The 27,133-nt window shown below is 45.9% G+C and overlaps 1 protein-coding gene across 4 annotated transcripts in view; it reads left to right on the forward strand.

Moving 5' to 3' along the window:
• RAD51B (RAD51 paralog B) overlaps nt 1-27,133 on the forward strand; it is a 626,013-nt gene that overhangs the window by 513,573 nt on the left and 85,307 nt on the right. For 2 of the 4 annotated variants that reach the window (XM_081047380.1, XM_081047381.1), the window contains exon 11: nt 6,360-6,797. The exons of the other annotated variants lie outside the window; for them this stretch is intronic. In XM_081047380.1, the coding sequence (XP_080903506.1) occupies nt 6,360-6,376 (17 nt within the window). In that variant the 3' untranslated portion in view covers nt 6,377-6,797. Of the gene's footprint in view, nt 1-6,359; nt 6,798-27,133 lie in introns of those variants that run through there. 4 annotated transcript variants of the gene reach the window in all.

The following is a 27,133-nucleotide window of genomic DNA, read 5'->3' on the forward strand; positions in this document are numbered from 1 at the left end:
GACTGGAATTATAGTCAGTTGGTAGAGGTTAAAACAACTACAAAGAAAGACTATTAGAAAAAGTTGGAAAACGAGAGAAAGTGGAATATTAAAGGAGACTGACCTGGAGATGTGTGGGTAGGACAGAGACAATTTCAAGAAAGTGTCTGAAGATGCAAAAACCCCAAGGGGTAAATAAAAATGTCTGGGAGACCACAAAGCCTCACCTGGTTGCTTTGAAAGCTGTTTTATTCCTTCCACTTCTTCAAGCTACACCTCTCTCTCTGAGGCTTTCCAAAAGAGCAAAAGCCTTTTGCCCCTAGAGCAGGGCCACTGAATACAAACCTCTGGGCAGTCCCACCCCTCTAGCTCTGTGCTCCCAAGACTTGGGGAAAACAAAAGGAGGCTCTGGTCCTCAGCAAAATGGGGACCCCTCCTTTATTGGAGACCCCTTTGGCTCTCCATTCCAACTCTGTTGTGATCTTGAGAAAATTTCTGGCTTGCTAGTTTTGTCAGCTTGAAAATGACAATGACCTTGATTCAGTGTTTTGCAAACTGTCACAACCCATTAGTGGGTCATAAAATGAAATAAATGAGTTACAACCAGCATTTTTAAAAATTGAAATAGAGAATAGGAAAAATCAGATTATATCACATATCTTGTTTTGTGAAGTGTGTGTGTGTGTGTGTGTGTGTGTGTGTGTGTGTGTGTGTAGGTTGCAATGCAAATGTTTTTCTTACTTGGATTGTAGTCATCAGCCTTAGTAATCTTTAAAGACCCTCCCACTTCAGCTTTATCTGATTCTCCTAGGAGATGGTGTACTTATTATTCACTCAGCTCAGTAGAGCTGTACCCTTGAGATCGCCACACACTGGAACTTAAAAGCTCATTTTTCTCCCACTCTTACCAGGTGACTGAGCTAAAAAACACCTGCACAGTTCCCCAGGTTTACAGCAAAGAAACCTTTGATCCCTGGGTGGTAACCTTGGAAAGGTACCAATAGTCAAGGCCAGGAAGCTTTCCTTGTGTGAGGGGTTAACCTGGAATCATAGCCCAGAGTTGGCATGGTGGTTGGTACCTAGAGCTGGAGGGGGCTGAGGTATGCAGTTTGTGCCTAAGGGGCATAGGGACAGAGAGGGGAAGGACTGGAAGAGTGAGGGCAGCTCCTGTGGTACCAACTAAAAGAGAAACGGCCAGCCCAGCCACTTGTGGCTCTGCATTCAGTCTTTGTAATGGAGCCAGCTTGGAGTGGTGGGAAAGAATAACCCAAACAGGCTACCTTTCTTTTTTGGGGGGGTGGGGAGGGGCGGGGCTATTATTAGTGAATGTGGGAATGATCCCTGGGTGCCTTTTAGTCCCTTCGCAAGCCCCAAGATTCCTACTGGCCTGCTAGCCAGGAGGTTTTATAATACCTGAAGAGCTCCTAAGTGCATAAGCAGAGGGGGGGATAAAAGGTGAGGCCGGCTCCACAGGCCATTCCCCTCACCAGTTCTCGAGGATTAGGATGCTGAGAACAGCCGGCTACTGGGGGCCTTGTACCCTTCCTGCCCCTTTGTTCACTGGGGTGGGAGGGACAATAAAACGGCAGTCTGGAGAGACTGAGGGGCTTGGTTAGAGATTTCTCAGGCTGCTTTTTGAAACACTTGAAGGAGCCGGTCCATGCTATTGTTGTAGTAAAATAGAGAGCGGAACTATTCTTCTTTTGCGGGGGGGGGGGGGGGGGGGGAAGAAAAAGTAAAAGAAAGAAACCCCCCCCCTCCCAGCATCTTCAGGAGGCCGCCTGGCTCAGGCCATTACCATGGTAATACTGCTGTTTGCATCTTCTTTGTCTGTCCTGCACTTGTCGGGGATCCTGGCCTCTCATGGTTGGGCCCAAACCCTGGAAATACTTGGCCTCAAAGTAGAGGGGGAGCTCACAGTCACCAGTTTCCTGCCGGTTCGAACTCTGAGAGGGGCCGCATCCCAGCAGAGAGAGAGTTCAGCTCTTTTGTGCAACTGAAGTGGGAAAGGTGAAGGGGGTGGCAGATGCCATTAATATGTTTTTCGTTTTGTCCCCAGAGTTCACTAGGAAAGCCCACTGAGGGGCAAAGCTTAGAGATCTGGCTAGCCCAGCGTGATGCGAGGGGCGCCAGGACCTCGTGGCGAAGGAAAAGCAGGAGTTGGCTTTGAGAAGTGGCTTTAATGGGTGGACCCACAGAACCACGGGGCTGCAGAAGGGAAGGGAGAGTTTACAGTGATCTCCAACTTGACTCCCTTCTGTTCTAGTCATGTCCTTCGTCTCCCCAGCAAGCCCCAAACGTTGTGCCACCCAGAACACAGCTGGGACCCCTGGGCCTCAGTGTCAAGGCCAGGAAGAAAGAGTCTATAGTTAAAAGCAGCTGGGCTGCGTAGCTGACGCTGCAGGAGGCCTAGGAAAACCCAGGGCCTGACTGTCCTGGAGCCATCCAGGCTGTCGTGGGGCTCATGGCAGTAAAGGCCTGCTGACTGGGTAAAGAAGCAGATCCCAAAGGAGGGGCTGGCCGGGGAGAACAAGGTTGATTCAAAGGGACTCCTCCTTGGTCACTTTTCCTTTGCTGCTCTCCTTTTCCTCAGGAATGTAGAGAGCATTTGAAAAACAAAAGCCAGGTTGTTTTGAACAGGACAGATGATAATGGATTAGTTTCTCAGTAGGACGAAATTGTGTTTTTCATATTTTTTGAAAAATCAAGAGCAGGTATGACAGGTTGAATTTGGATTCTGGGGCTGTTCTCTACTAGTTTAGGTTTCAATGAATAACATAAACCTTGGGATGGGGATGGGGAACTTAAGGGGACGCTCAGAGTACCCTGAAATAGGTCCAGAGAAGGTGCTGGAAACAAAGCTAGTGTCCTGTTTTTCCAATCACCTAGTATAGAGACTTAGAAGAAACTAGAAAACAAAGAAACAAAACAATGATTTTTTTTTTTAGAGCTGGAAAGCTATGTGCCTCATCTTTCTTGTAAAATCAAAAGTGGTTGTTTGATTGCTTTTTGAAGCATATTGGGAAAGGCATTAATCTCCTCTATTTGTTCCCTTGTCACAAAGTTGGGTTGGATTCTTCCACTCCATTTTTTAAATCACTGAGCCAACTGGATGATTTATTGAAAAATTCTTCCCCCCCCCACCCCCCCCAAATACCACCATCTGAGTTCATCAGATTTCAGCTTGAATCAGTAACCTATCTAAATGTTTTCTGCCTGGTGGACTCAGAGTAACCCAGAAGATTCTCAGTCTGTTTCCATCCAGGTATGGAGGTGTCTGCTTGGTAAATACCACCCACACACCTGGCACAGCCTGGCATTCTTGTGGGAGCCTGGGCAGAGAGCCCTGGGATTCAATGGAGCAGAAAGAGTGAACTCCTCTACCGTAGGTCACAGAGAAGACGGCAGAGTAGGCCTGTAATGTTGTCCCCAGGCTGCCACGTGCCACTGCAGCCTCAGAAAGCTCATCCAGGCCAAGGCATTGTTCTCTGCAGCTTCTGCCTGCTTCTTGGTGAGGAGCTCCCCAGAGGAAATGAGGAAGTACTCACATCTGCCCAGTTCTCTTCTTCTCTTTTAATATTCACTTCACATTCCCTCCCTCCATGACATCTTCCCACACTGGTCCTGTGCTTTGTTGACTTTTTTCACTCTGGCTATTAGCCTCAAAGAGAGATTTGTTTTTAGTGCATTCCAAATTTGCATAAATTGTTTATTGGACACATCATTCTACAACTTGCTTTTGTTATTTAATATTATGTTGCAGTATACCCACGTTGATACACATGTATCATGATCTTTCACTTTAATTGAGTTTTCCATGTCCATTGTTTGAATATACGTACCACGTGTTATTGATGGAAATTTCAATTATTTGTTAATTTAATGAATTCTGTTGTATATGTTTTTTGGTACACAGGTGTGAGGGTTTCTCTTGTATATCAAGAAGTGAAAGGGCTGTTTAGAGAGTATGTAGTTGTTCATCTGAATGGCCATGTGCCTAGCTAAATTTGGGGAGTTCTTTTGCCATGAAAGAGAAAGGGAGATGATTATTCGGCAACATATCCCTTTCAGAGGAGTCCAGTTGCAGAAATCAGGCCCCAGGGTACAATAGTACAGACCCTAGGTCTGAACTGATTGCATGATGTTGAAGTGCAATATAAATATTTTGTGTTAAAAATGCTGTCTACCTCTTTGGTAGAGTCTAGAGCAGAGACGTAGAGTATCAGTCAGTAATGTCACCACAGATCAGCACCTGAAAATCTTGGTTCCCTACCCAAAGTTGAATCTATCTCAAGCAAAAACAGTATGTGTTTTGCTATTATGCACTATGCAAGAAAGATATTTCAACAACAGCTACTGGTGCTTATAGCACAAGGCAGGGTATGAATTTGGGTCCAAAGTCATAGACGAAATACATCTTGTTTCCAAAATATTTTTTTATCTTGTCTTCACTATTTTTTCAAATATGGAATAAAATGTTAGTTGGAATAAGGTTATAGAGAAAAACTCTATTCCAAGACCTGTACTACTCTTTTAGAACCTGGAAGCCATTTGGCTATCTTTGCAGAGTTAACAATTTGCATTTGTGAAGATGCCCAGGTAATGATACCAAAAGATGTTAAATCAATCCAGATTGTTGATTTTCTTTGCAAACCTCTTCCAAAAGGACTTGGTGTTCTCTCTGGAATATGACTTAAGCTTTATTTCAGTGAGTTCAGTTTAGCAGGTATTTGTTGAGCATCTATTGTTTACAAACCATGGTGCTCAGGGGATGTAATTCTGAAAAAAATGGTGCCTTCCTTTTAATAGCTCAAAATCTAGTTATTTCTAAACAAAATAAGTTTAATCAAAGCCAAACTGTGACACATATCAAGGCTCAGGCAATGGGATATGGAAGAACAGAGGAGATAGACTCATTTCAATTAGGGTGACTGAGGAAGGTTCCTGAGAATATGCGGGACTTAAACTGGACATCAGCTCCTGAATACAGATGAAAATCGCATTCCATTGTCTCTTGTCAGAGACCAGTTTCTTTTGCTGTTTGAGGATAGATTTGGGGACTCTGGGGAATGCTGATTAGTGCCATGTGACTAATGAATCATGCTGACTAATGTGTTCTAAATGGATTGATTTAACAATAAAAGGAACATTGAGAGTCAAGAGTTCAGATCCTGAATTCTCCCATGGATGAAGTGTAAATCACTTAGTCTCAGTACTTCCTTTTTTGTCAATTAAAACGTGCTCATGATGAGAATCCAAGTCACCTTCACTAGAAAGTGATTTACAAACCTTAAGGATAACAGAAAGGCTTAACCACAACTCCCAGGACAGGCTCTGCAACCTTGGGTTATTCGTAGTATATACAGAATCAGAACATCCATCACATGCTGCTCCGTAGCCATGCAGAACTTCTATTTCCTCAGACATGCCATGAGAACTGACAAACAGTGTGCTGCACTCACAAAAACTGACAAATAGAGGAGCTTTTGAAAAATCTTCCTATCTACCTACTGGGGCGTCCGTATTTTTCTACAACAAATGTCGCCACAGAACTAAGAGCTTGCATTGCACACACAGCTCTTTCTCTCTTTTGACATCTCCCCAGCTAGACTGCTTGAGAACCTGGCCTTCCGTGTCCAGATGTTTACTGAATTCTGAAGGCCCCCCAAAGGGCCCAGGTCCTTTTGTTGCTCTCCAAATCACTTCCCACAGAGACTGACCGATGTCCTGAAGGAGCCCTTCAATAGGGAGGATAAATGGAGGCAGATGAAGACATGACCCCCTGAGGCTCACCCACGTCCACACTAACAAACGGTCTGAGGCACAGCCTTGTAAGGAGCATTTTGGTCGGCAGCGTCCCTTCGAGAGGCCAGGGCTCCCCCACAGGGCTGCTTTCAATGGCTACCATCATAGTGGAAGTACTGGGCATTTGTTAAGGGCTGTGCTGTGCTAGGTGTAGCACAAAACATCTAAATCATGGTCCCTGCCTTTGTGAGGACTTCCTGGCTACAGGCTACAGCTGGCAGCTGGCTTTCTCAGGGAAAACCTGGGGGTAGAGGAGGAAGCCAAAGAGGGGCTCCCGCTTCAGTGGATGACCTCTTCCCAGCCAGCCCAGAAAGATTCCCCTTTTGTGTTTAGCTATTGGCAGTCAAGCCAGAGCTGCAGGAACCTTAACCCACAACTGTGCTGTGTTTCTGGGTATCTCTGGTTTATGAGGCCATTGACTCCCTGGATAGCAGATAGGTATGTTTGTAAGTGGACTACGACTGGAAAGAAAGCTTTATTTAGAACTGCTGGTGAGAAGTTTGTGCATTTCATGACAACTTTCTTTTTTTTCAATCTTTCTTTTCTCCCTTTCTTTCTTTTTTCTTTTCCTTTAGGCCAACAGAGGCCATAGGGACACTATGACCTTTGTCTAGAGCTAATGGGGGCGTGATTTGTGAAATGAAGCAGGACTGTGCAGCTTGGAAGAAGGAAATGGAAGCCAACCTAATGGGGATTAGTTGATTGCTGTTGAGATGGTTGCAGATTTGCCCCCTTACCATTGAGCCAGCCATCTCAGACCGAGCAGGGAAGGTGAAGATTTAGAAGCCTTTGTTCAGGTCTCTAGATGCATAGGGCTGAAGGCTTTGCTGCCATGGGATGTCAACAGCTATAATAATAATAATTTGCACTTATATAGCACCTTTCAACCAGACACCTCAAAGTGGCTTAACCACATTAATTAATTAAAGCCCACAATCCCTCTGGGGAGCGGAGGAGGATGGCTAACAGGATTTGTAATTACAGGAACATTTCCGAATAAAGTATTGTCCACCAAATAAAAAGAGGAGGTGTATAAGAACGGGATCGCCAAAGAGTAACTGATTCAGAAATGAAATCATGGAAAGATGGGGGAGGCTAGAGGCGGGCGTGGGCGTGGGGGGCTGCTCTTGTGTCAGAGGGAGGTCGATGGGCTCAGAATGCAGTGACAGGTTAGGATCCAACTGAGAAGCGGAACATGCATGGTATTAGTGGCATTTGGAAGGTCATTAGTGGCGCAACTATTGTGGTGTAAATTCAAGTTTCACTGGTATATTGTGTATAGCCCTGCAGAACAAAGAGGGAGATTCATGCAGTATTTATTAAAGGATGAAATGATTTCTTTAGACTTAAAGCCCAAAGCTGGGCCAGTCAATTAGCAAATAAATCAATTGGTGACCCATAGGATAATTTAGTCGTTTCCAGCAGAACACCCAGCCCACCCCCTCCTACTGCCATGAGGCTTCCCACCAAAGCTTCAAGGCTGGTTTCAGTGCAAGGCCTGGGGGCTTCAGCCCCTTCAAAGCCAGGCATCCCATCTTCCCAGCCTTTGGCCTTGGGACCTCTCTTACCCAAGTTGTTAGTGACTCTAAGCTAGCCTCTGTATAGTCACTTTGTACCTGCTCCCCCTACAGAGGTTTTCTAAATGCCTTGGAGGCTAGAATCCAGGCATATCCTATCGCATGTCTCCTACTGGTGCCCAGCAGAGTGCTGTGCACAAAGCAGGTACAGACGGTGAAGAGCGGTTGAACGACTAAGTCCTTCAGCAACTCCATGTTTATTGAGCACATACCAAGTGTTCACTAAGGTGAAGCTCAAAACAATAGGATAGCAACCCCATCCTTGAGAACTCTATTACAAGGAATGGGAAAGACTTGTCTACGACGACCAATGCTATAAAACAGAATGAAACAAAGTGACACGATAGATGCACGTTCGAGCCACATGCTGCAAGGACAAAAGGAGCAACAGTTTACTCAGCTGGAGGGAATCGGGGAAGGGATTCCTGGAGAGCAAGTAGTGCTGTGGGCATTGGAAGATCGAGACGGGTTTTGCTACAACCAGCAAAGGTGGGGCAGACTGACTTTCCAGACTGTGGTCATTTGTCTCCCTCTGAACGAGGTGCGTTTTGAAAACTTGCCGTCTTCAATAGAACTTTTGTGAAAACCAAACTGAGTTTTTGCAGCCGATTAAATGTAAATTTCCCATGAATTCTTATTACATGAATTGGCTAATTTCAAACATCAAGGGACTATTTGAGAAGTTAGGAAAGATGTTTTGTTCTCTGTAACTATTATTTCAGTGTCTCTCCATTTTCACTGTGCACCAGGAAAGAAAAGCTAAATAGTTCACACATTAAAACAGGACACTCAAAAGTATCTGAAGGAGATACAAGGAAAACCTACCCTGATCACAAATGTCAAAGGCTGAGTGGCTTCCTCCTTGAGACTATTTTTTTGGCCCCTGTAATCACTGAGACAGCGCTCTGTCCCTAGCGATTGAGAAGTCTATCCGCGTGTTCTGCTGCTCCAAAGCCCGCCAGGGCTTTTCACCACCAACTGTTCTGCCAGGACAGGACCCAAGCACTGCCCTTACCTGGTGTGAGTATTTATTGAGTGTTACTGTCTGTCTGACACACGCTGTACGTGCATAAGCTCTCCTAAATCTCACAAGGTAGGACTTTGCATCATTCCTTCTTCACAGATGAGGAAAGGCAAGAAAAATTCAGTCTCTTGCTAGAACATGATGGAATGTGGCTATGAACCCAGGGAGGCTTGCCCCTTCCTCTCTCATCCCTTATCCCTGTAGTATTTCTGTTCATATCTATTATGACATCTCTTGGTCATCCTCAATTCACTGAAGTACTCAGCACAGTACTATACACACCGTAGGAACTCGGTGTTTATTATTTATTACTTATTATTATTTATTATTTCCAAATAATAGAATCACCAGAGAAATATTAGTGGTTAGATCTTCTCCTGGGAGGAGTGGCTGCAGAAAAGCCTGGGCAGTGGTGCTGAGAGTCTGGTGAAGGCTCCATCACTGCCTTCTTCTCTTTTCACCATTATTATAGATCAGGAGACATGCACAGAAAAGCTGCCCTCGGGAATGTTCATAAGAAAGAAGACACATGCAGTATTCCTGAGCTGAAAACCTGTCAAACTGTCACCACCCATGAGATACTAGTGAAGCATCTTGTATTGTTAATTACTTTTATTGAACTTGGATGCAATGCAGTGAGTCTTTTTTTCCTTGGTGTGTGTGTACATATACATATGTATGACAAAGTCCAACTCTGTGTCGCTAATTGTGATAGCGTCCGAGCTATTCTGTTGATGCGCTGCAATCCTGGGGAAGCTTCAGAAGTGTGTGGTCCCTATCAGCCCACACAGCGAACATTTCTGGACTAACTAGAAGTGTGGAACTCTCTGCATAGTTTCTTTTATGTTGAATGTTGGGAGCAAAGTTACTGCTCAGAGACAGGATTATTAAAGTTTGTCCAGCAAAACCAGACTTGCCAAATGACAATTCTGGAGATGGGGAATGACAATTAGATAATGGAGAAAGGGGAAGGAGGGCAAGCAGAAATACAAAATAATCTGATTTTGACCAAAAATCTGTGGTCTTAAAACCACTTGGGAGTGTAATTTTTTCCCAAGCTTTGGTTTGAATATTGTCACCATCACTTTTGTCCTATGGCTGTGAAAGGACTTGCTTTATGCCACTATAGAATTCAGCAGGGACCTCTTTTGCTCAAAGGGAAGGAAGAAGCCCATCACACTTCTCAAAGGAATATCCTAAGTGTTAGAGAAAGCACATTGCCTGCTTCTCTGAATTTCAGTGAGGACAGGGTTCATATGGAGCACAGGTTCTCCAGAACTCCAAATAGATCTGAGGAGAGAAGACCAATTAATGGTGGGCCTATGTTAGGACAGACTTGGTTTTGCTGCCTAAACACATACACACACACACACACACACACACACACCCGCCCCGAAAGCTCAGTGACTTAAAGTCTATGCATATCTGAGAGACCTTCGTGGGACACTGTCCTCCATGTGATGACTCAGGCTTTCATTGCAGTATCAACAAGCACTTCCACAACTGCCACAGTCATGGGGGGCAAGGGGTGGAGGGAGGGAGAGAGAGACAGAGAGCTTGTGCGCTGGCACTTCCCCCAAGAAACAACACATATCACTTCTCTCATGGCCAAGCCGTCATGAGGCCACTCCCAGCTCCAAAGAGATAGAGAGTACAAACCCCCACCTCCACCCCCATATCTGGAAGGAAAGGAGAACTAGGAGAACTAGATATCAGTGAACATTTGTAATGTCTGCCATGTACTGCTAGACCCAGTGAGCTGGCAAGTGTCTCCTTCTGTCACATTTACTCCTTCTCCCTTGCGTTAATGGACACATACCAAAGACTTATGAGGTAGTGTTGAGGACGGAAGACCAAGTAGTATTGCAGCCCATTTTCATCTACAGGGGACCTTTTTGAAAACGAGTAGTCAGGGAAAACCAGTTAACTCTGGGGTCTTTTCCCTTGGCGCTACCAGACACTAGTAGTACACTAGTAATACACTAGTAGTACACTAGTAATGCTGAAAAAGGATGATGGGTTAAATTTCAATAATACATCAAAGATGGAACAATTCATTTTGAGTTGCCCAGGACCATCATGCTTTGTGTGAAAAGGCTTCTGGAAATGTGCCCTCTCACCTCCATTTCTCCCCTTGTTACCAGACATGATTAAAATTCCCTCTAAGCCCTGTGACTTTTCCAGAAAGCAACTCTCCAAGCAGCAGCAGCAGCAGCAGCAGCAGCAGGAGAGAGAGTGAGAAAAAGAGAGAGAGAACTTTCCCTTATTATTCTTCCAATAATGAATTCCTGCTCCGAGTGGGCTGCTTCCATATGTTTTCAGTCAAGTGCTGATGGCAGCCTTGCCAGGGGACATTTCCAAGAGGCTGTGGACATAATAGATGAGGGCTCATATTGACCAGAGCTGCTCTCGGGTTTTCTTCCAGTTTAGCCCTCCTGAGCCCTGAAATCAGAGATGAGAAATGCTTCACAAGATCTTATTGGTGAACAAACATGGCTGCCACACCTCTTTGTTCCTTTTAACTAGGTAAAAAGTCATGGGTTTGAGGGGAGGGGGTTGTTTTGTTTTGTTTTTAAAGGAGAGCGCAGCTCACAGTGGGCCTTGTGGGGATCAAACTGGCCACCTTGGTTTTATTAGCACCACACTCTAACCAACTGAGCTAACCGAACCCCCAAAAGTCATGGTTTTAAAGCTTTCCACTGAGAAGTTTGTAGACCTGGATCTTACTAACTTAAAAAAGACTTAACTTTCTCAGACCAGACCAATTCTTTGTAGATGCCAAGACCTCCTTTCTTCAGGACTCAAACATAGTCTTGGCATACCCTGACATCATAAGAACAAAGGGAGAAATGAGGTCACACCATTTCCTGCCTAAAACCTAATTAAGTACACAAAATGTTTCCAAGTAAGCAGTGGTGGTAGGCCATGTTTGCTAAGGGATCACGCCTACTCGTTATCCCCAAAGCAAATGTCTTCAGATAATAATTCAGTTTCAAATTACCTACACAGAACTTGTACAAATTGTTATCTATAGTTGGGTTCTTTTCATCTGAGATGAGTTTCAGTTACCTCAGGTAAAAGGGGACAGGTGTTGTTAAGGATATAGGTGGCCTAGAATTGGAAAGCCTTTAGGAGCAGAAGCAGCCCTGGGGATTCATTACCTTGGACTCTCTGCTTCTCTCTGCATTTCTACCCAAAGCCACACTCTCATAAAATATGCCCCACAGACTGTAGTTTTCTGCTTACTCAAAACTTTAGCTTTCATGTGGCTCATCCTAGTCTTTTCAGCTCCTCTGTACCTCAGCCTTTCAGCTTCAGTTCCCATTGGCTTTTTTCCTTGATATTTCCTAGTTAAAATTCCTAAGAGAGGATCTCATTGGCTCAGGCTCATCTTATTGTTTTGTCTCAGATAAAATCATTGGTCACTAGCCAGCCAGTCAGTTGTAGCCTGAGGGAGGAGCTGAAAGCATGGCTGCCTCAGCAGCAGGAGATGTGGGCAAGGCAGCTTCCATTAGAGGGGCTGTGAGAGGGTGAGACAGTGATGAGCTCCAGTGCATTCTTTGTATCCTTAACTGGATTGCGGCAATGGCACTCATTCTCTCTCTTGCTTCTTCCTCCCCTTCTTATCACTGTAAACTGCATCTCCCCTGTCAGAGCCTCGTCCCCCATCACTGCATCACTGCTCATCCCCCAGCCCCTGACTCTGGTATCCTGCTTCTCACCTTGTTGAAGTGCCCAAATCACAGAGGCATAGGACTAGTGAGTGGGAAGGAAGAGCTCTTAAAATTTATTTGAGAATATGAAGAAGATTGAGGAAGGTGTGGTATGGAAGGAGGAATGGAAATAAAATCATTTCTGGGCAAAAGAAAATCCCATTCTCAACATGAGACCCAAGTACCTTTCTTCTTTCTCCCAATCTTTGGAGCAATTTCCCTTTTCCCAAAACTAGCCATCAGCAGAAGCAAGGGTAGCTTTCATCGAAGAGCCCTGACTGACTACAGCGGGAGGATACTCTAGCTCCACTCTTCCCCACGACCTTACTCTGAACCCTTCTAGGATCCCTAATCCCCATCCCAGACCCTTGCCTTTCCCCAGGCCCCCAACCTCGGGCTTCATGGAGCCCGGGGCCCAGATCCTGGAATAACAAGTCCCAAGCAATTTACTTTCAAACTAAGTTTTAGAACGCAAGTGAAGGACTCTGTTTAGGTAAGATCTTTGCCAATTGTGTTCTCCCAAGATGCTCAGAGCTCTTTATTGGCAGTTTTCATAAATTTTCACTATGTTTTTGGAGGACAGGTCATGTGTGGTGTTTCCCTCTTTCAAGTGAGTCAGAGAAGCTTTGTCTGAATTCATACGTCAATGAAAGGAGTAGGGGAGAAATTGAATTATGATAGTAGGCTTTGCTTTTTTTCATTAGAGACAATTGCCTTTATAACGCATTGGATGGTTAAAAGGCCAACCCAAGCCATCTCCATTCAAATTGCAGTATTTCCATGTACTTCTCAGTGGACATGAGGCTAGAAGTGAACCAGAGGCAAATCTAAACAACCCCATCTGTCCCTGCCCTTTCCTGAGCTCTGAGTGTTGATTAAATCGTTGGTCAAACCTTGGCCTGTGACTGACACTTTGATCTACTGACAAAAATTGCAGTTTCCCTAGGAGCCTATGGTGGCAGAGAAGGTACTTCTCCTGGTGTTTCTAAACCTGCTGCTGTGGGATTCTAGAGCCAGAGCCTCTGGGTCACTTCCAGATCTCTGCTCATTCCATTTAGAATGTGAGGTTGAAGTCTGTTGCTATTGGCTGTCCCTAGGATCTGAGAACCCATCTGGGGTTTGTCCAGCCTCTCTCTCCAACACCATCATCATCCCAACTCCTGAGTCATTACCATTTCAACATCTTGAAAGTTGATGCAGAGGTGGAGCAGAAGCCAGTTTGGCTTTCTCCCAGTTCTCTAGGCCCCTCTGGGGTTAATCAGCAACCACCTATCTTTGTGTTAATAACATAAGCCCCTCTAACTAGAACACCTGGAGGAAACCCATAGGAAGGCTTAAGACGAAGCCAATTTTACAGTCATTATTTTCACCATCACTCTGTTTAAGCTGGACTCAGACTTTCCAGACAAAAATAGCTTGCTAAATCCAACCAATTAGTTGGGCAGACCTGTAGCTCTCAATGTTCTTTAAGCCAACTTGGTTTTTAGTAATACTTTTCATGCTCACATCTCAACTCCAAAGTCTCATTATGCTTTGAACTTCAGGCAACATCTTCCTACTTCAGGTGCCCAGGGTTTAGTGAAATGTCCTGAGTGCATCTCACTGGTGAAATTCTTTAGTGATATCTTCCCAGCCCATCCTGATGGTAGTGCTCACACCACTGGAGAAATAATAGACCTTCTTAACCTGGATTGCTGACAACTTCTCTTAGTAATGAACCCAGATGGCTTTGGATGTTAGGTGATTACCTATTCAGCCACAAGGGAATGGGGACTGAGGAAGGGGAAAGGGTGGACAGGGGACACATGGAAAGCAGTTCCCTGCTGTGTTGTTAGTCTGCTAAGACTATCGTAACAGAATACCACAGGATAGCTTAAACAACAGAAACATATCTTCTCACAGATTTGGAGGCTGGAAGTCCAAGATCAAGGTGCCAGCAGGGTTGGTTTCTCTTGAGACCTGTCTCATTGGTTTGTAGATGGACCTTCTCACTGTGTCCTCACAGGGCCATTCCTTTGTGTGCGCTCTTAGTATCTCTTTCACTTGTAAGAATACCAGTCTTATTGGATTAGGGTCCCCCCTTTATGACTCCATTTAACCTTAATCACCTCTTGTTAAAGGCCCTCTCTCCAAATACAGACACATTAGGGGGTTGGGACTTTAACATAAGAATGGGGGGCACAATTCAATCCATAACACCTGCCATCCCTCTGTTTTTCCCATCTTCTGATGCTGCTGTTCTAATCCTGAGTGGGAGAAGAGTAGATATTGGTCAAGAAATGGAGGTGTGACTCTGTGCAGTCAGTTTGAGAATAGCTAAGCTAGGTAGGGAGGGTGCCTGAGATAGGCAGAGTGAAAAGATGGGTGGATGGAGAGATGTTGGATGAATTGACAAATGAATAAACATATGATTTAAGTGGTATGTTGATGATACCAAGGCAGACATTACATTCTGTTGGCGGGGGAGAGGGTTGTAGTTTTTGACAGTGCCGGGGTTGCAAACTTAAATGCTCTGTTAGACAGGTAACAGAGTTGCAAAAAGAGACCGGTTGGCAATAATAGGGAGTAGTGGGGACAGTGACAAATTAGAAAGCATGTGCCCTGCCTAAAGGGGCAGCAGGTACTTAGCTCCAGCCAATTGTTACTTTGTGGGATGCCAGCCTAATGTTGCCAGAACTTCTGATTTTTCACAGGAAGCCAGAAATCTGGATTTTTCTAATGAAATCTTTTTTTTTTTAAATAAACCTTTAAATTATGGCAACTAATTCAAAATTTGTAAAATACTGTATGGGGCACATAAACACATTTACAATCTGAATGAACCCTGAAGGCTGTCAGATTTCCATTCTTGGGATACCAGAAAGACATTTGTAATGTCATCACACGGGGATATAGGTGTTTAAGAGCTCGGGTTCATGCGTACACTGCCTGGGTTCATATTCCAGCCCACGACTTGCTAGCTTTGTAATCTTGAGCAAGTTACACATGTAACTCACATTGTAAGGATGAAATTCGTTCATACGTGTAGATGCCTAGAACCATTACTGCTGCCTAATAGGAAAGCAATAACTGAGGCAGTATTATTAGGGAGTGTCACTAAGCCTCTTGGCTTCCTCATCTGTAAAATGGGGACATCACTTGCCTTACCTATCCCCCAAAGGAAAAGAAGAATATGTATGAAAGAGCTTGCCAAAGGTGCACCCCATGCATTCCTTTGGTTAGTGTCCCCATAAAAGAGGCTTAGCCTTGCCCAGTGCAGGGCTGGGGGGCCCTAGGAAGAGGAAGAGGAGCACAGCTAGGACCCATCCTTTTTGGTTCCAAGGGTCATGTGGCTGTTCTACTGTTCTTAGAATTTGGCGAGTTTTTCTTTTTTTATTACGGAAAAGCTAAATATTCAGCAAAGTAGGGAAAATAGTATAATGAAAACCCAAATACCCTTTTCTAGACACAATAATTGTTAACATTTACCATATGTGCTTCATCTCGGTGTGTGATTCTGGGCATGGAATGTGGCAGAGAGATGCAGTAAGGAAATGGGGATGGATGGATGGAAGCATAATGGTCCTGAAAGGGAGGGCCGCTGAGAGCTTTCACCACCACAGGGACTCCTTATTTTTTCAAGAAAGTAAGATCCAGTCAGCTAGTAGATTCTTTTCTGGATAGGACCTGCAGAAGGGGTTATTGTGCAAACTACTTTGTTATAAATGATATATTGTTACCGCTTTAAAGTGGTATAAACTGAGATACAGAAATTTTTTTATTATTTATATAGTGTTCATTTATTGTTATTTTTAAGGTTTTAATTTTTTGCAAAGAGGATGTATTCATGTATGGCCCATGTAACTGAAAATAAAAATTATCTAAAGAGACTTTCAATGTGGAAACATCTCTGTCATAAAGAATTCAGGAGTTGAAACCATGATGGATCGGTGAGAAGCCCAGTAAAATCACAGTGGTCAAAAGACACATTGGTCACTAAAAACGAAAGGTTTTAGGAAGAAGAAACACTCGGATTCAAAGAAAGTAGAAAGGGCTCTTTTTGTTAAAGTATTTAAAAGAGTCTCTAAGACATATTGCCCCATTTCTCAGCATTAGCTGTTGCTACATTTAAATGCGAAGGCTTCTCCCTGGAAAGCAACTAAACTTTGCTTTAAAATTCTATTATCCAGACCCTTCATTAATTTAAGCTGACATTCCTTCTCAATTGGGGCAAATCATCAAAGCTTTATTGTATTGAGAACCTTGAATCCAGCAACAAAGAGTGTGGGGTTTGGAGGGAAACCGTGGGGAGAGGGAGGGGAGAGAGCTCCTGAGGCCCAAAGAAAGAGAAGGGAAAGAAGGAGGGCAAGAGGCAAAGGGGAGCAGGGAGGAGTTGGAAAAGCAGAGAGAAAAAATGGAAAGGTTGGGGAGAAACAAGGGGCGAGGGTTTGGAGGAGCCCTCTGCCCCAGAGCTGTCCTTGAGCCGCAGCACAATAGAAGCTAAAGCAGCCTCCAACTTTGCCCTCACAAAGTTTTCTCCAGAGTAAGGATAAAAATGGAGATAGGGAATAGAGGAAAGGAAAGCATTTCCCTATTTTGCATCATTCAGGTGCCTTTTGAAATTTCCACTTGTACAGCCCTGCCCAGCAACAAACACCAGGTCTGGAAGGAAGCCTGTCCCTCAGGCCTGGGGCCTGGAACCCCAGCCCCTGTTATCAGTCATGTCGGACCCAGTTGCACCCCCACCCCAGGCCGCCAGCAGGGCTCTCTCTTCCTTTCTGGTGTGATTTACTGTTGGATATATGATGTGAGATATACCAGGTGGAGTGCATTGGGTTCATGGTTGAGGTATAAGGCAAGGAAAGATCTTTTGAAATATGAGTAAATCATCCCCAAACTTTTATTGAGCATCTACGATTTGTAACTAGAATAAGAATTGTAAGGTGAACTTTACAGCCTTAGGGAAAACAGGGTTTTTCAATATGTAGCTGTAATGATTGAAATACTAACTGCAAAAACCAAAGGAGTCCCCGATGGTCTTTTCTCTGCACTGAAACAGCCCTCAAGGACATAAGGAACTCACGTGGACACTGGGGCAGACAGCTTCTGGTGTCCAGCAAGCCGTCTGAGACCAAGTCAGGGGAGGCTTTCACACATCAGTCCCCAGCCCCCGACCTCCCAGCTCTGTGCCCTTCTCCACCTGGGCTCACTGCTTCCCTTTGTATAGTTAGCTCACCTGGAGGGGTCTCCTACCACCTTGTGATTAGTGGGCCTACCTTTCTCACTCTCCCTGGCTGGGTAACCCCAGAGTTAGTGGTGGTTCATCTTGAATCATAAATCAAGTTCTGAAAGACATTGCAACTTTGTGCTCAGAATCTTTCTAGAAGTCAAACTCTTTGTGGCGGTCATTTGCCTATGAGTAGAATGACGGATTCACCAAGTCTCTTCCTTTAAGAAAAATCTGGATGGTATCTGTTGGTTTCTCCTTGCCCCCTTCAAAAAACACAGCCCTGGTTAGGTCATTTAACGTAGCTAGAATTTCACCCAAGGACCCCACACTCAGTTTCCACTATGGCCACAGCAAAGAAATCTCCAGTCATGTTGTCTTGTTACATCAATAGAAATCATTTATAATTAACACGTTCATTTTGCTTTCCATATGCCCACTCTTCACTGGAATTTTCTTTCTCAGACATTGCTGCACTGTAGCATGCCAGCTGTTTGTGCTGCATAGGGGTATAGGACCTGCCCAGATCTCGTTTATGAAAGCTGAGAGGCAGCCTCTGAATCTCTAGCCCTGGGAGAAAGCATCTCCATAAATCTGATGTGTTATGCCAGACTAAATTTTGTCTTGGAAACTTTTGAGTTTATTTCAGAGTTGCCTTGAGAGGCAGTGATGAACTATAGATGTCCGGTAGGTTTTCAGTTTCTGGGTGCCTTTTAGTTCATCTAGAACCAACAGTGGCCTTTAGAGACTGTTTCTGGAGGTTTCATGTTCAAAGACTATAGGTTGGAGAAGCTTAGGGTTGAGTGTCAGAAATGACCGATTCCACCAGTATTGCTCTCTCAACAAAAGGCTGGGGTAGTTATTCAGTTGTAGGGGACTGGCCTGTGTACTACAAGACATTTGTCCTTCCTGCCTCATCCTCAGAATGCCAGGTGCTTGCCTCAGTAACTGTAAGAACCAGAAGTGCCCATAGGCCATATTCCAAGCACCACTGGCAGAAAGCACCAGTGACGGTACCTCTGGGGGCAGATGCCATTAACTTCTGCCATGGGTGAGGGCGGTCACTCTGCCCCCAGGGGCACCTCCCTCCCAGTATAAGTTGCTTCCTACCCTGTTGCCTTCAGTGACCTTTGTTTTCCTGCAAATCTGGTCTTGATGAATATTATTTTCATCGCTGATTTCTCCCTAGATCAAAAACTTTAAGCAGTGGGAAGGAGAGGAGGAAATTCCCTCCTAAGAAATATGCTGTTCTCTGGAATGACTTTGAACTCTTTCAAATCAATGATTGAGTTTTCTAGTTGTAACTTCCCAAGCCCATCAGAGTTTGGGATAAAAGAGGTGGAAACAAGGACAGAAACAAATGGATTCACCAGGACCCAAACATTGGGCTGTAACCAGTGGGTCTTCTCCGCCGCACAGCGCTTCAGTCCTGACTTGCATGTCAGTCCTTGAGTACCATTCCTCTTCTGCCCACAAGGCACGGCAGGTTCTCCTGATTTCTAGAAATAGCAACATTCTCTGCAAGGCAAATGGTCAGAGGCAGGATCTTCTAGTGGGTACAGGACCCTGGAAGAGCATGACTGCCCATCAAGAACCATCCAGAAAGACTGTCAGATGAATCACGGTGTCTGATCTTGTCCTGCTTCTGATTTCTCTGGGGCGTGACTAACTACAACATGCCAACGCCCCAGCTCACAGGCCATCTATCGCCGCCCTGCATCCCGTCTGCCTGTGTTGCTGGGGCAGTGCTCCGTGCAGCTCTCAGCACATCCTGTTTGCTCAGTCGCCTTTGTCTCCCACTGGAGCAGCAGGGAGAGAGGATTCCTCTGAGTCCCTTGGCTTTGGGCTTTGAAATCAGATCCTGGCACACCTGATTACACTCAATAGCTGGAAATGGTAAGGATGTCCGATGGGCAGAGGGCTCTTGTTTTAAGCTCTGCACACCAGGAAGGCAGGGGCTGGGTCTGCTCCTAGGGACTCCACTGGAGGGGGCAGGATGCTCTGGCAGGAAAAGCAAACACAGTGTAACTGAAGGGAAATTCACTTGAAAAAGAACTCAGACCACTGTCTATCAAGCAGCATGTACGCCATCCCGGAGGACACAAAGTGGGGCTTAGACTCATTCCTCTCTCTTCATACTTCCCTGGTCACAAATCATTCAATTCCAGTAACCATCCGCCCGAGGGCCAGAGGAGGTCAAACCTGCTTTTTCTGGAGAACTGTTGCCTCTGAGACTTTGGCAAAGGGAATAAAAAAAATAGAGACTTACACACCAGCACAGTGGGAAGCTCAGCAGACATTGAAACATTAAAGGGCAGCTCCTGTGCTTTCAAGAGCTCCTCCGCCTGCAGGCAGTGCAAGCTTTCCAACAGAGATGTGACCCTATGCACTAGTCCAGTGGAAAGGGGACTCGTCTATAGAAAAGTCACTAGGAAAGTGTCACACATACATGAATGTTTGAGCATCCTTGCACCCACACCCAGTTTAAGAAATTAATTACTGATGCAGGTAGTGTCTTCCCTGAACCCGTCCTCTTCCCCACCTCTCCGGCGACACCCACTCAGTCATTCCAGGCATTTCTTATACGTTCTGGTGGTATGTGCAGCCCTTTTGGGGGTAATCACTTAACCTTTCTGCGCCTCGCTGTCTTCATCTGTATAAAGGGGCTATTGACAAGATTAAAGGAAGTGATTTATGGTAAATATTTGACTGTCATTCTTATGAAAAGAAAAAAGTCAGCAGAAAGAATTGGGACAAATGCAAGGCCCTCCCAGCCTGGCCCTGACTTGCCCGGACAGCCTGCAGCGCTCTGCAGCCTTCCAGACGCCATGTTGCCCAGATCCACCACCTGTTTTCCTGCCTTTGGGCCAATGAGGATGCTGTGCTTACTTGCCAGTGACGCTCAAATTCTGTCTCAGTCTTGCCTCACCTCTCAGCACAGATGTCACTGGCTCTGGGAGGCCTTTCCTGTCACCCCAGGGAGTGACTCGCGATGCTCCCCTGGCCCTCCGTCTGAGCACATGCAGTACGACCTGATGCTTCCCGTGTGCCTCCCCTGCCTTCACATTGAGCTGCACAGGCCTCAGGGACAGGGACTGGGTCCCCTGGCTCCTCCAGCCAGTGGTCTTGCCCATTGCCTGCTGGCATATAACAGGCCCGTACTGCGTGAGTGAATGAGTGAGGGAAGGAATGACGGCTCAGTCATCAGATTGACAACTTTCTGCCCCAGTTAACATGCGGAAGTCCCCATGTCCCAAGTTCTCCTTCTAGGCATTTTTCTCCTCTTAAGTCCCAAATCTTCTCTATTCTGGAAACATAAAACTAAAAGGTCTCTCTATATTCCTCAAATAAAGTTGGAGCAAATATAATGGGAACATGAATTTTCTTCCCCCATCACTTCAGCAAACAACAGTTTCAAAGGGAACCTTGGGTGGGCTTTACCCAGGTCTTGCACATCTTTCTCTAGGTGTCTTGCCACTTGGATTCTTTTCCTTCTTGCAGCCTGCAGAAATTCTTAAAGACAGAGAAATGCACAAACCGATTAATCTTGCTTAGAAAATCTGTGCTACCACCACAGAAACAAAATATTGGCAAACAACAGTCTGGCTATAAAGGAGTTCTCACCCACAACCATTGTTCTCTGCTAAAACCTTTGGTTGCTACTGTCGTAGACTCAGCATTAGTCATGGAATTTTAGAGAACGTGTCTCAGAAGTGGGATCAAGAGTAAGCTTGACAGTAATCTGCACCATAAGCCAGTTCGGTGCCCTGGTACTGAAAATGGGCACACGGGTCTGCTCAGGAGGAAATGTGAACTGAGAGTGAGAGCAGTGGTTGGATTGTGTGCACAGAACACAAAGACCAGATTTTTTTTTTAAACTTTTTAAATTTTTATCGAGGTGAAATGCACATAACATGCAACATTTTTTTTTTGTAAAAAATAATTTTTTTTAAAGTTTATTGGGATGACAATTGTTAGTAAAGTTATGTAGATTTCAGGTGTACAATTCTGTAATATATCATCTATATACCACATTGTGTGTTCACCACCCAAGAGTCATTAATATGCAACATTTTCAAGTGAACAATTCAGTGGCAATTAGTACATTCACAGTATTGTATAACCACCACCTCTGTCTAGTTCTAAAACATTTTCAACACCCTGTGCCTTAGGCAGTCCTCCTGAATGCCTCTTCCTCTCAGCTCCTAGAAATTACCAACTTTCATTCCGTCCCTGTGGATTTATCTATTCTGGATATTTCATATAAATGGAATCACACAGTATGTGGCTTTTTGTGTCTGATTTCTTTAATTTAACATAATGTTTTCGAGGTTCATTCATACCGTAACATGGATCAATATTTCATTCCTTTTTATGGCTGAATAATGTTCCATTGTATGTATCGAACACATTTTGTTTATCCATTCATCCACTGATGGACATTTAGACTGTTTCCACCTTTTGGCTATTGTGAATAGTGCTGCTGTGAACATGCGTGCACATTTATTTCTTTGAGTGCCCATTTTCAATTCTTTGGGGTATATACGTAGGAGTAGAATTTCTAGGTCACATAGTGATTCTATATGTAACTTTTTGAGGAACTGCCATCCTGTTTTCCTCAGTGGCAGAGCCATTTTACATTCCCACTAGCAGTGTATGAGGACAGGTCAGATTTTATCCTTTTGGGAGTCACGTTCTAAAGTGGTATGAGGCTCTTCCAGGTCTCAAGGGCTATGTTCCGTGCACACAGAGCTCATGAGCTTTATGTAAATATATACATTCTGCACAGGAGACTATGGAGCCCTCACTAGGCAAGTTGAAGGATGGTTCAGAGAATAGTGGACTTTACCCACCTACTTGCCATGTTATCCTTAGCTAAGAGAGAAGCAGACTCAAGAATTTCATTGTGTAATGGGTCTTATTTTCACTTATTTCCAGTTAGTTTTCATTACGACCCTTGTCTCAAGACTGTCGGGTCGTCGTGACTTTTCTATCCTTAGCCAGATTCCAGTAAACATGTGGGACTCGGTTAGTATGTGATTCAGTGTTTAGAGCTCCCACATTTGTGAAAGCTGAACTCTACACATGCCACTCATCAACATCTGCAAGCCAGAAATAGGAGGAACACCTTGAAAGAGAAAGCTACAAAAGCAGTTATTAATAGTAGCTGTGAAGGAAAAAGGCAAGGCCATCAGCAGAGCCTGCTGCGTTAGACTCGTCAGAGAGAAAGACATAGAACTGGTTTCTTTCCTGAAATCACTTGGAAGGAGCCGAGGCCTACATTAAATCTATATATAAGTATATTATTTGATTGAAAGCATAAAAAATACTATTGCATTATAATCTTACTTCCCCCACAGTCTGGTAGCTGAGGTAGCTGAGGTGGCTGCACTTTTGGAGAGAAGGCCTTCCTGACAGAGGCCTGGGAACCCCTGGGTCTATGTCCATTCTATTAGACATGGATTTTATAGCTGAACAAGGGGATGAAAGAGGAAATAGAAAAGGGAGGAGCTTCACGGGGAGCGCCGCCCTGAGAAGGGAGCCAGGCCAGAGGAGGACTTTGAGAAAAGAGAGGAGTAGGTCTCTTGGAGGTTTTTGGAAGGGGGAGAACTTGACAGGATGGCAAGGAGAAGAGGAAAAGGGGAAGGGTTTGAGCTCCAGGGGAATCAATGTTTCCTGTGGGGCTTGGCAGGAAGGAGAAGCACCACACCCTTTGGAAGTAAGACTTCTGAGCTTACTCATAAGCCTTCAGGGGCAAAATGGGCTTTGAAACCCCAATGTATCTGGCTAAGAAAAAGAGGCCTCTGGATGCAGCTCTGGTTTGAGCCCTGCCATTAAACGCTGGGTGGCGGGGAGAGGGTCTCAGTTTTTCACAGGGCAAGAGAACTTATCTTCACTACCTGCCAATAAATAAAGAATTAACAGCCAGATTATCTTCTGAAGATAGACTATACTCCCTTCTTGGGACCAAGTGGAGAACCAGTCATGTCAGCATGGAGAGGAGTGAGCCTCCTCACCAGCCACAAGTGAGAGCTCTTGTCTTGACTATTCAGTCGTAATCCAACAGGACATTTTGCAGGGTTAGTGGGTGTGGTGGGCAACATGGTGGCCTCCCAAAAAGATATGTCCATGTCCTGATCTTTGGAACCTATGACTGTGACCTTCTTTGGAAAAGGGTCTTTGCAGATACAATTAAGGATCTTGAGCTGAGATCATCCTGGATTAACCAGGTGGGTTCTAAATCCAACAGCAAGTGTCCTTATAAGAGGCACACAGACGAGAGACTTACAAAAAAGAGGAGGCCATGTGACCACAGATGCAAAACCTAGAGTTACGTAGTCTCAAGCCAAGGAACCACCAGAGCCACCAGAAGCTGGAAGAGGCAGGGAAGAGTTCTCCCTGAGAGCCTTCAGGGGAGCGTGGCCTGCCTACACCTTGGTTTTGGACTTCCTGGCCTCCAAATCTGTGACAGAATACATTTCTGTTGTTTTAAGCCACCACGTTTGTGATCATTTGTTGTGGCAGCCCTAAGGGACTAATACAGTGGGGTTGCACAGAGAGATGCTGTGACTGGAGTGTGAGATAATCTGGAGATCTGAAAAGCAAGTTCAGTGCCTGGATTTGTTACTGTGTCTGAGGTGAATTTTATGAATTTTGTGCTGTGGTTCTGTTCTCTCTTGTGTTCCCCATGTGTTTGCTCATCACGGCTGAGAGCAAGGCTCACAGCTCACTAGAGGATACTACTCAAGATGGGAGGGGGTCAGATCAGCCCTCACACCTATTTGAAATGGTGGTTATAGTAATGAGCACACTCTACAGAACATTTACCACATGCTAGGTAATTTACATACATTACCTCATTTGATCCTCAGAACAATCCTAAAAGGTTTGTATTCTCAACCCCATCTTACAGATGAGTGAATTGAGTTTCCGAGACGTCATGTAGCCTATTCAGAGTCATTCAGTGAATGGTGGTGGAGCCTGACCTTGAACTCGGGTCTGCGTCTGCTCAATCCACAGTATCACAAAAGGCTCTAGCTCCACAAAGACGGCAGGCCCGGTGCCCCCACAGCACCTAGCTGGCTGACAAGGAAGAGTTTGTTTATTTTCTGAATATTAGCACCACTGGTACTACAGTTTGGGTGATGGATTGATTGAAATTAATGTTGTGAGGACCTGGTTAGACCCTGCTCACAGCAGATGGGTGGAAGACATCTGCATTTAGGGGAAGATCTAGTCAGAATTGATTCTGATCAAGACCCTCTCAGCCCGAAGGCTCAAGCCTTTCTCCTCTCAGCCGTGCTGGGGGAAGAGACGAAAGCTCTCACCAAGTGGACTCTTCCATGTGAGGAGCTGCACTGCCCACAGAGAACGCATCCGGCATCACTCGCTGCCTTTGCCAAGACCCAGAAGAGAGGAAAGTGGCTGGAGAGCAAGGCTCTGAAAAGGGCCTGTGCTGGGCAGACTGACATTATTTGGGGCCTTCTCTTTATCAGGATGGACTCAGGCAAGGCTCTGTGTGTCGGGAGTCCTGCACCTTTCACAGAGTCCCTATGGGAGTTTTAGGAGATCAAGGCTGAGCTCCCTCTCTCTACAGCTGACTGCTGTGTGGCTAACAGGGCAGCTTCTTTGCCGTCCTTCCAGCATTCCTCATTGGAGGGAGTGCAGGAGCAGGAAGACGACCCAAGGGCCTGCCAGATTTCCTCTCACACAGACCTCTGTGCAAGATAAAGTCAGGCAAGGCTGTGCCACAGGACAACAGCATAATAAATTCCCCTCCCGCCTCCTCCCGGCTCATTGTTCTGGGGCTGGGGTTGTTTTGAGTACGATCAAAGGAAGGAAGAGCCCTGTGCTATCAGGCTGGGGAAGAAGGATGCTCTCCTGACCGCTCCTGTTGCCCTTGGCCACCCTCATTTTAAATATGAGGAAACCAAAGGGCAATATGCAGCCTAACCCCATCCGCATGGCGAGGCCCCACTGGATCTCTGGTGAGGCAGCAACCCTGTCCAAACCCGCGACAGCCACCGTGGTCATCCAGTCCTTGTCCTTTCACCCAGGCTAGGGTTCTAGGAGGCCGGAGCACAGTATAGAGCAGGAGCTGGAAGTGGGCCGTGGACGGGCTGCATTAGCTGTTGTTTACCCCTTGGGCTGAGAAGTAAGGCTATGAGGCCACAACCGTTGGAAATAATAGGCCAAAAAAGGAACTTCCTGAGTGAGGCTGGCCTAGTGCACGCGCTCACGACAGTGAATAGCTCAAGTTCTCCATAATGTCAGATTCAGGACTTGTGACCTTTCCTACGCTCAGCCCAGGTTCAGGCCCGGGCGTGGGCGGTGTGTGCCACCTGCCAACACAGCTGGATTCCTGCAGGGAACTAGAACAGAAAGCCGGCTTCCCTCAACCTGGACTTCAGAGGCGGGAAGGAAGGGCAGAGCTGAAGCTTCCCCCTGACAGACTCTAACGTTCAGGGAGAGTTTTGCCCCTCTGAGACGGCTGCCCTGCTGACGCCCAGAGTCTGATTCTCCAGGTGCCCAGCTATAGCCTCCCAGTCACCTTTGTCTGGGCTGGAGGCCATGTTTGAGCCATCAAAGGAGCCTCAATGGGGGAGGATGTCAATGTGCTTCCTCAACCAGAAAGGTGGTTTGAGTTTGGCCAAAGCAGCCCAAGCAAACAAGCAGAAGCCTGTCAATTGAAAGATGGGGGCTGCTGGGAGATCACACGACAACAAAATGAGAACCATTATCAGTCTCATCCCAGCCTGAAGGAGGAAGAGCCTTTGAAGCCACAGACAGGCTGAACAGAACTTTCCACCTGAGAGACGCTGGAGATGGGAGGTCAGGCTGCATGCAGCCCCCACAAAAACTGATCAAAGCCTCCTGCAGAAGGGAGGTGGCCCACAGCTGCATCCCCACTCCCCCAGGGGGCCGCCCAGGGCTTTCTGAAGGCAACCAGGCCGCCTTTGCAGGGGCCTGTGGGAAAACCCAGCACAGATGCACTATGCAGCCAAACCCCCAGCACTGCTGGGAGAGGGGAAAATAAACCCCTCAGTGGTCCTGAAAAGAAGAGACAGGGAATAAAAGCACACAGAAAATGCTAAGACCACCCACCTGATGAGCGCCTACCTTTCAGAAACAAATAACTCCTGGCTTCCCAGGCTCAGTCCTAAAAGAACAAACAGACTGAACAGGCTGCCTCAAAGCCCCGTGCGCTGAGGGGGCCCTAAGAAGCCTGGCTCCTTCTAAGCGTCCAAAGCTTAATTTAAATTGTGTTGGCCTCTGTGGTTTCTATTCCAGGCTTCCTTGCATCCACTCTCTTCCCTGGCAACCTGGGAAACCACAAGAAGCCTCATTCCGGGATGGAGAGGGTCCTATGTGGACCCTGTTAGAACGTTTCTCAAGTGGGTGCAACAAAGCAACTGGACAGCAGTACCTGCAAGGGAACGTTCTAGGGGCATCTTCCAGGCTGGATCCGGGGGATGAGGGCAACTGGGAACAGTTCTGCCTTGGACGCTGTATCTGTTCTGCCTGGACTGGTCCCTCAAGGGCAAGCCTCAGCCCACCCTGCCTGGCCTCGTGCCTCTTCCTTCGTGCCCAAAGCTCACCTTTGGAGAACTGGCACTTCATGGAACCCACAGTTTGGCCTGCTCTGAAGTGGGTGCAACAAAGCAAAGTCATTTCCATTGTGCTCCACTTCTGAAAAGAATGGGAGGATTCTTTCCTGCTCCTTCCTGGGAGTAGGTGCAGAAGGAGGGAGATGGGGGATAACCATGTGGAGGAATTGGAGGTATTTGGGTGGAGGAGTTGTGTAAGGAGGAAGAGGGTTGCCCAGCAG

Source organism: Rhinolophus hipposideros (genome assembly GCF_964194185.1).
Source record: "Rhinolophus hipposideros genome assembly, chromosome: 5".
Classification (NCBI taxonomy): Eukaryota; Metazoa; Chordata; class Mammalia; order Chiroptera; family Rhinolophidae; genus Rhinolophus; species Rhinolophus hipposideros.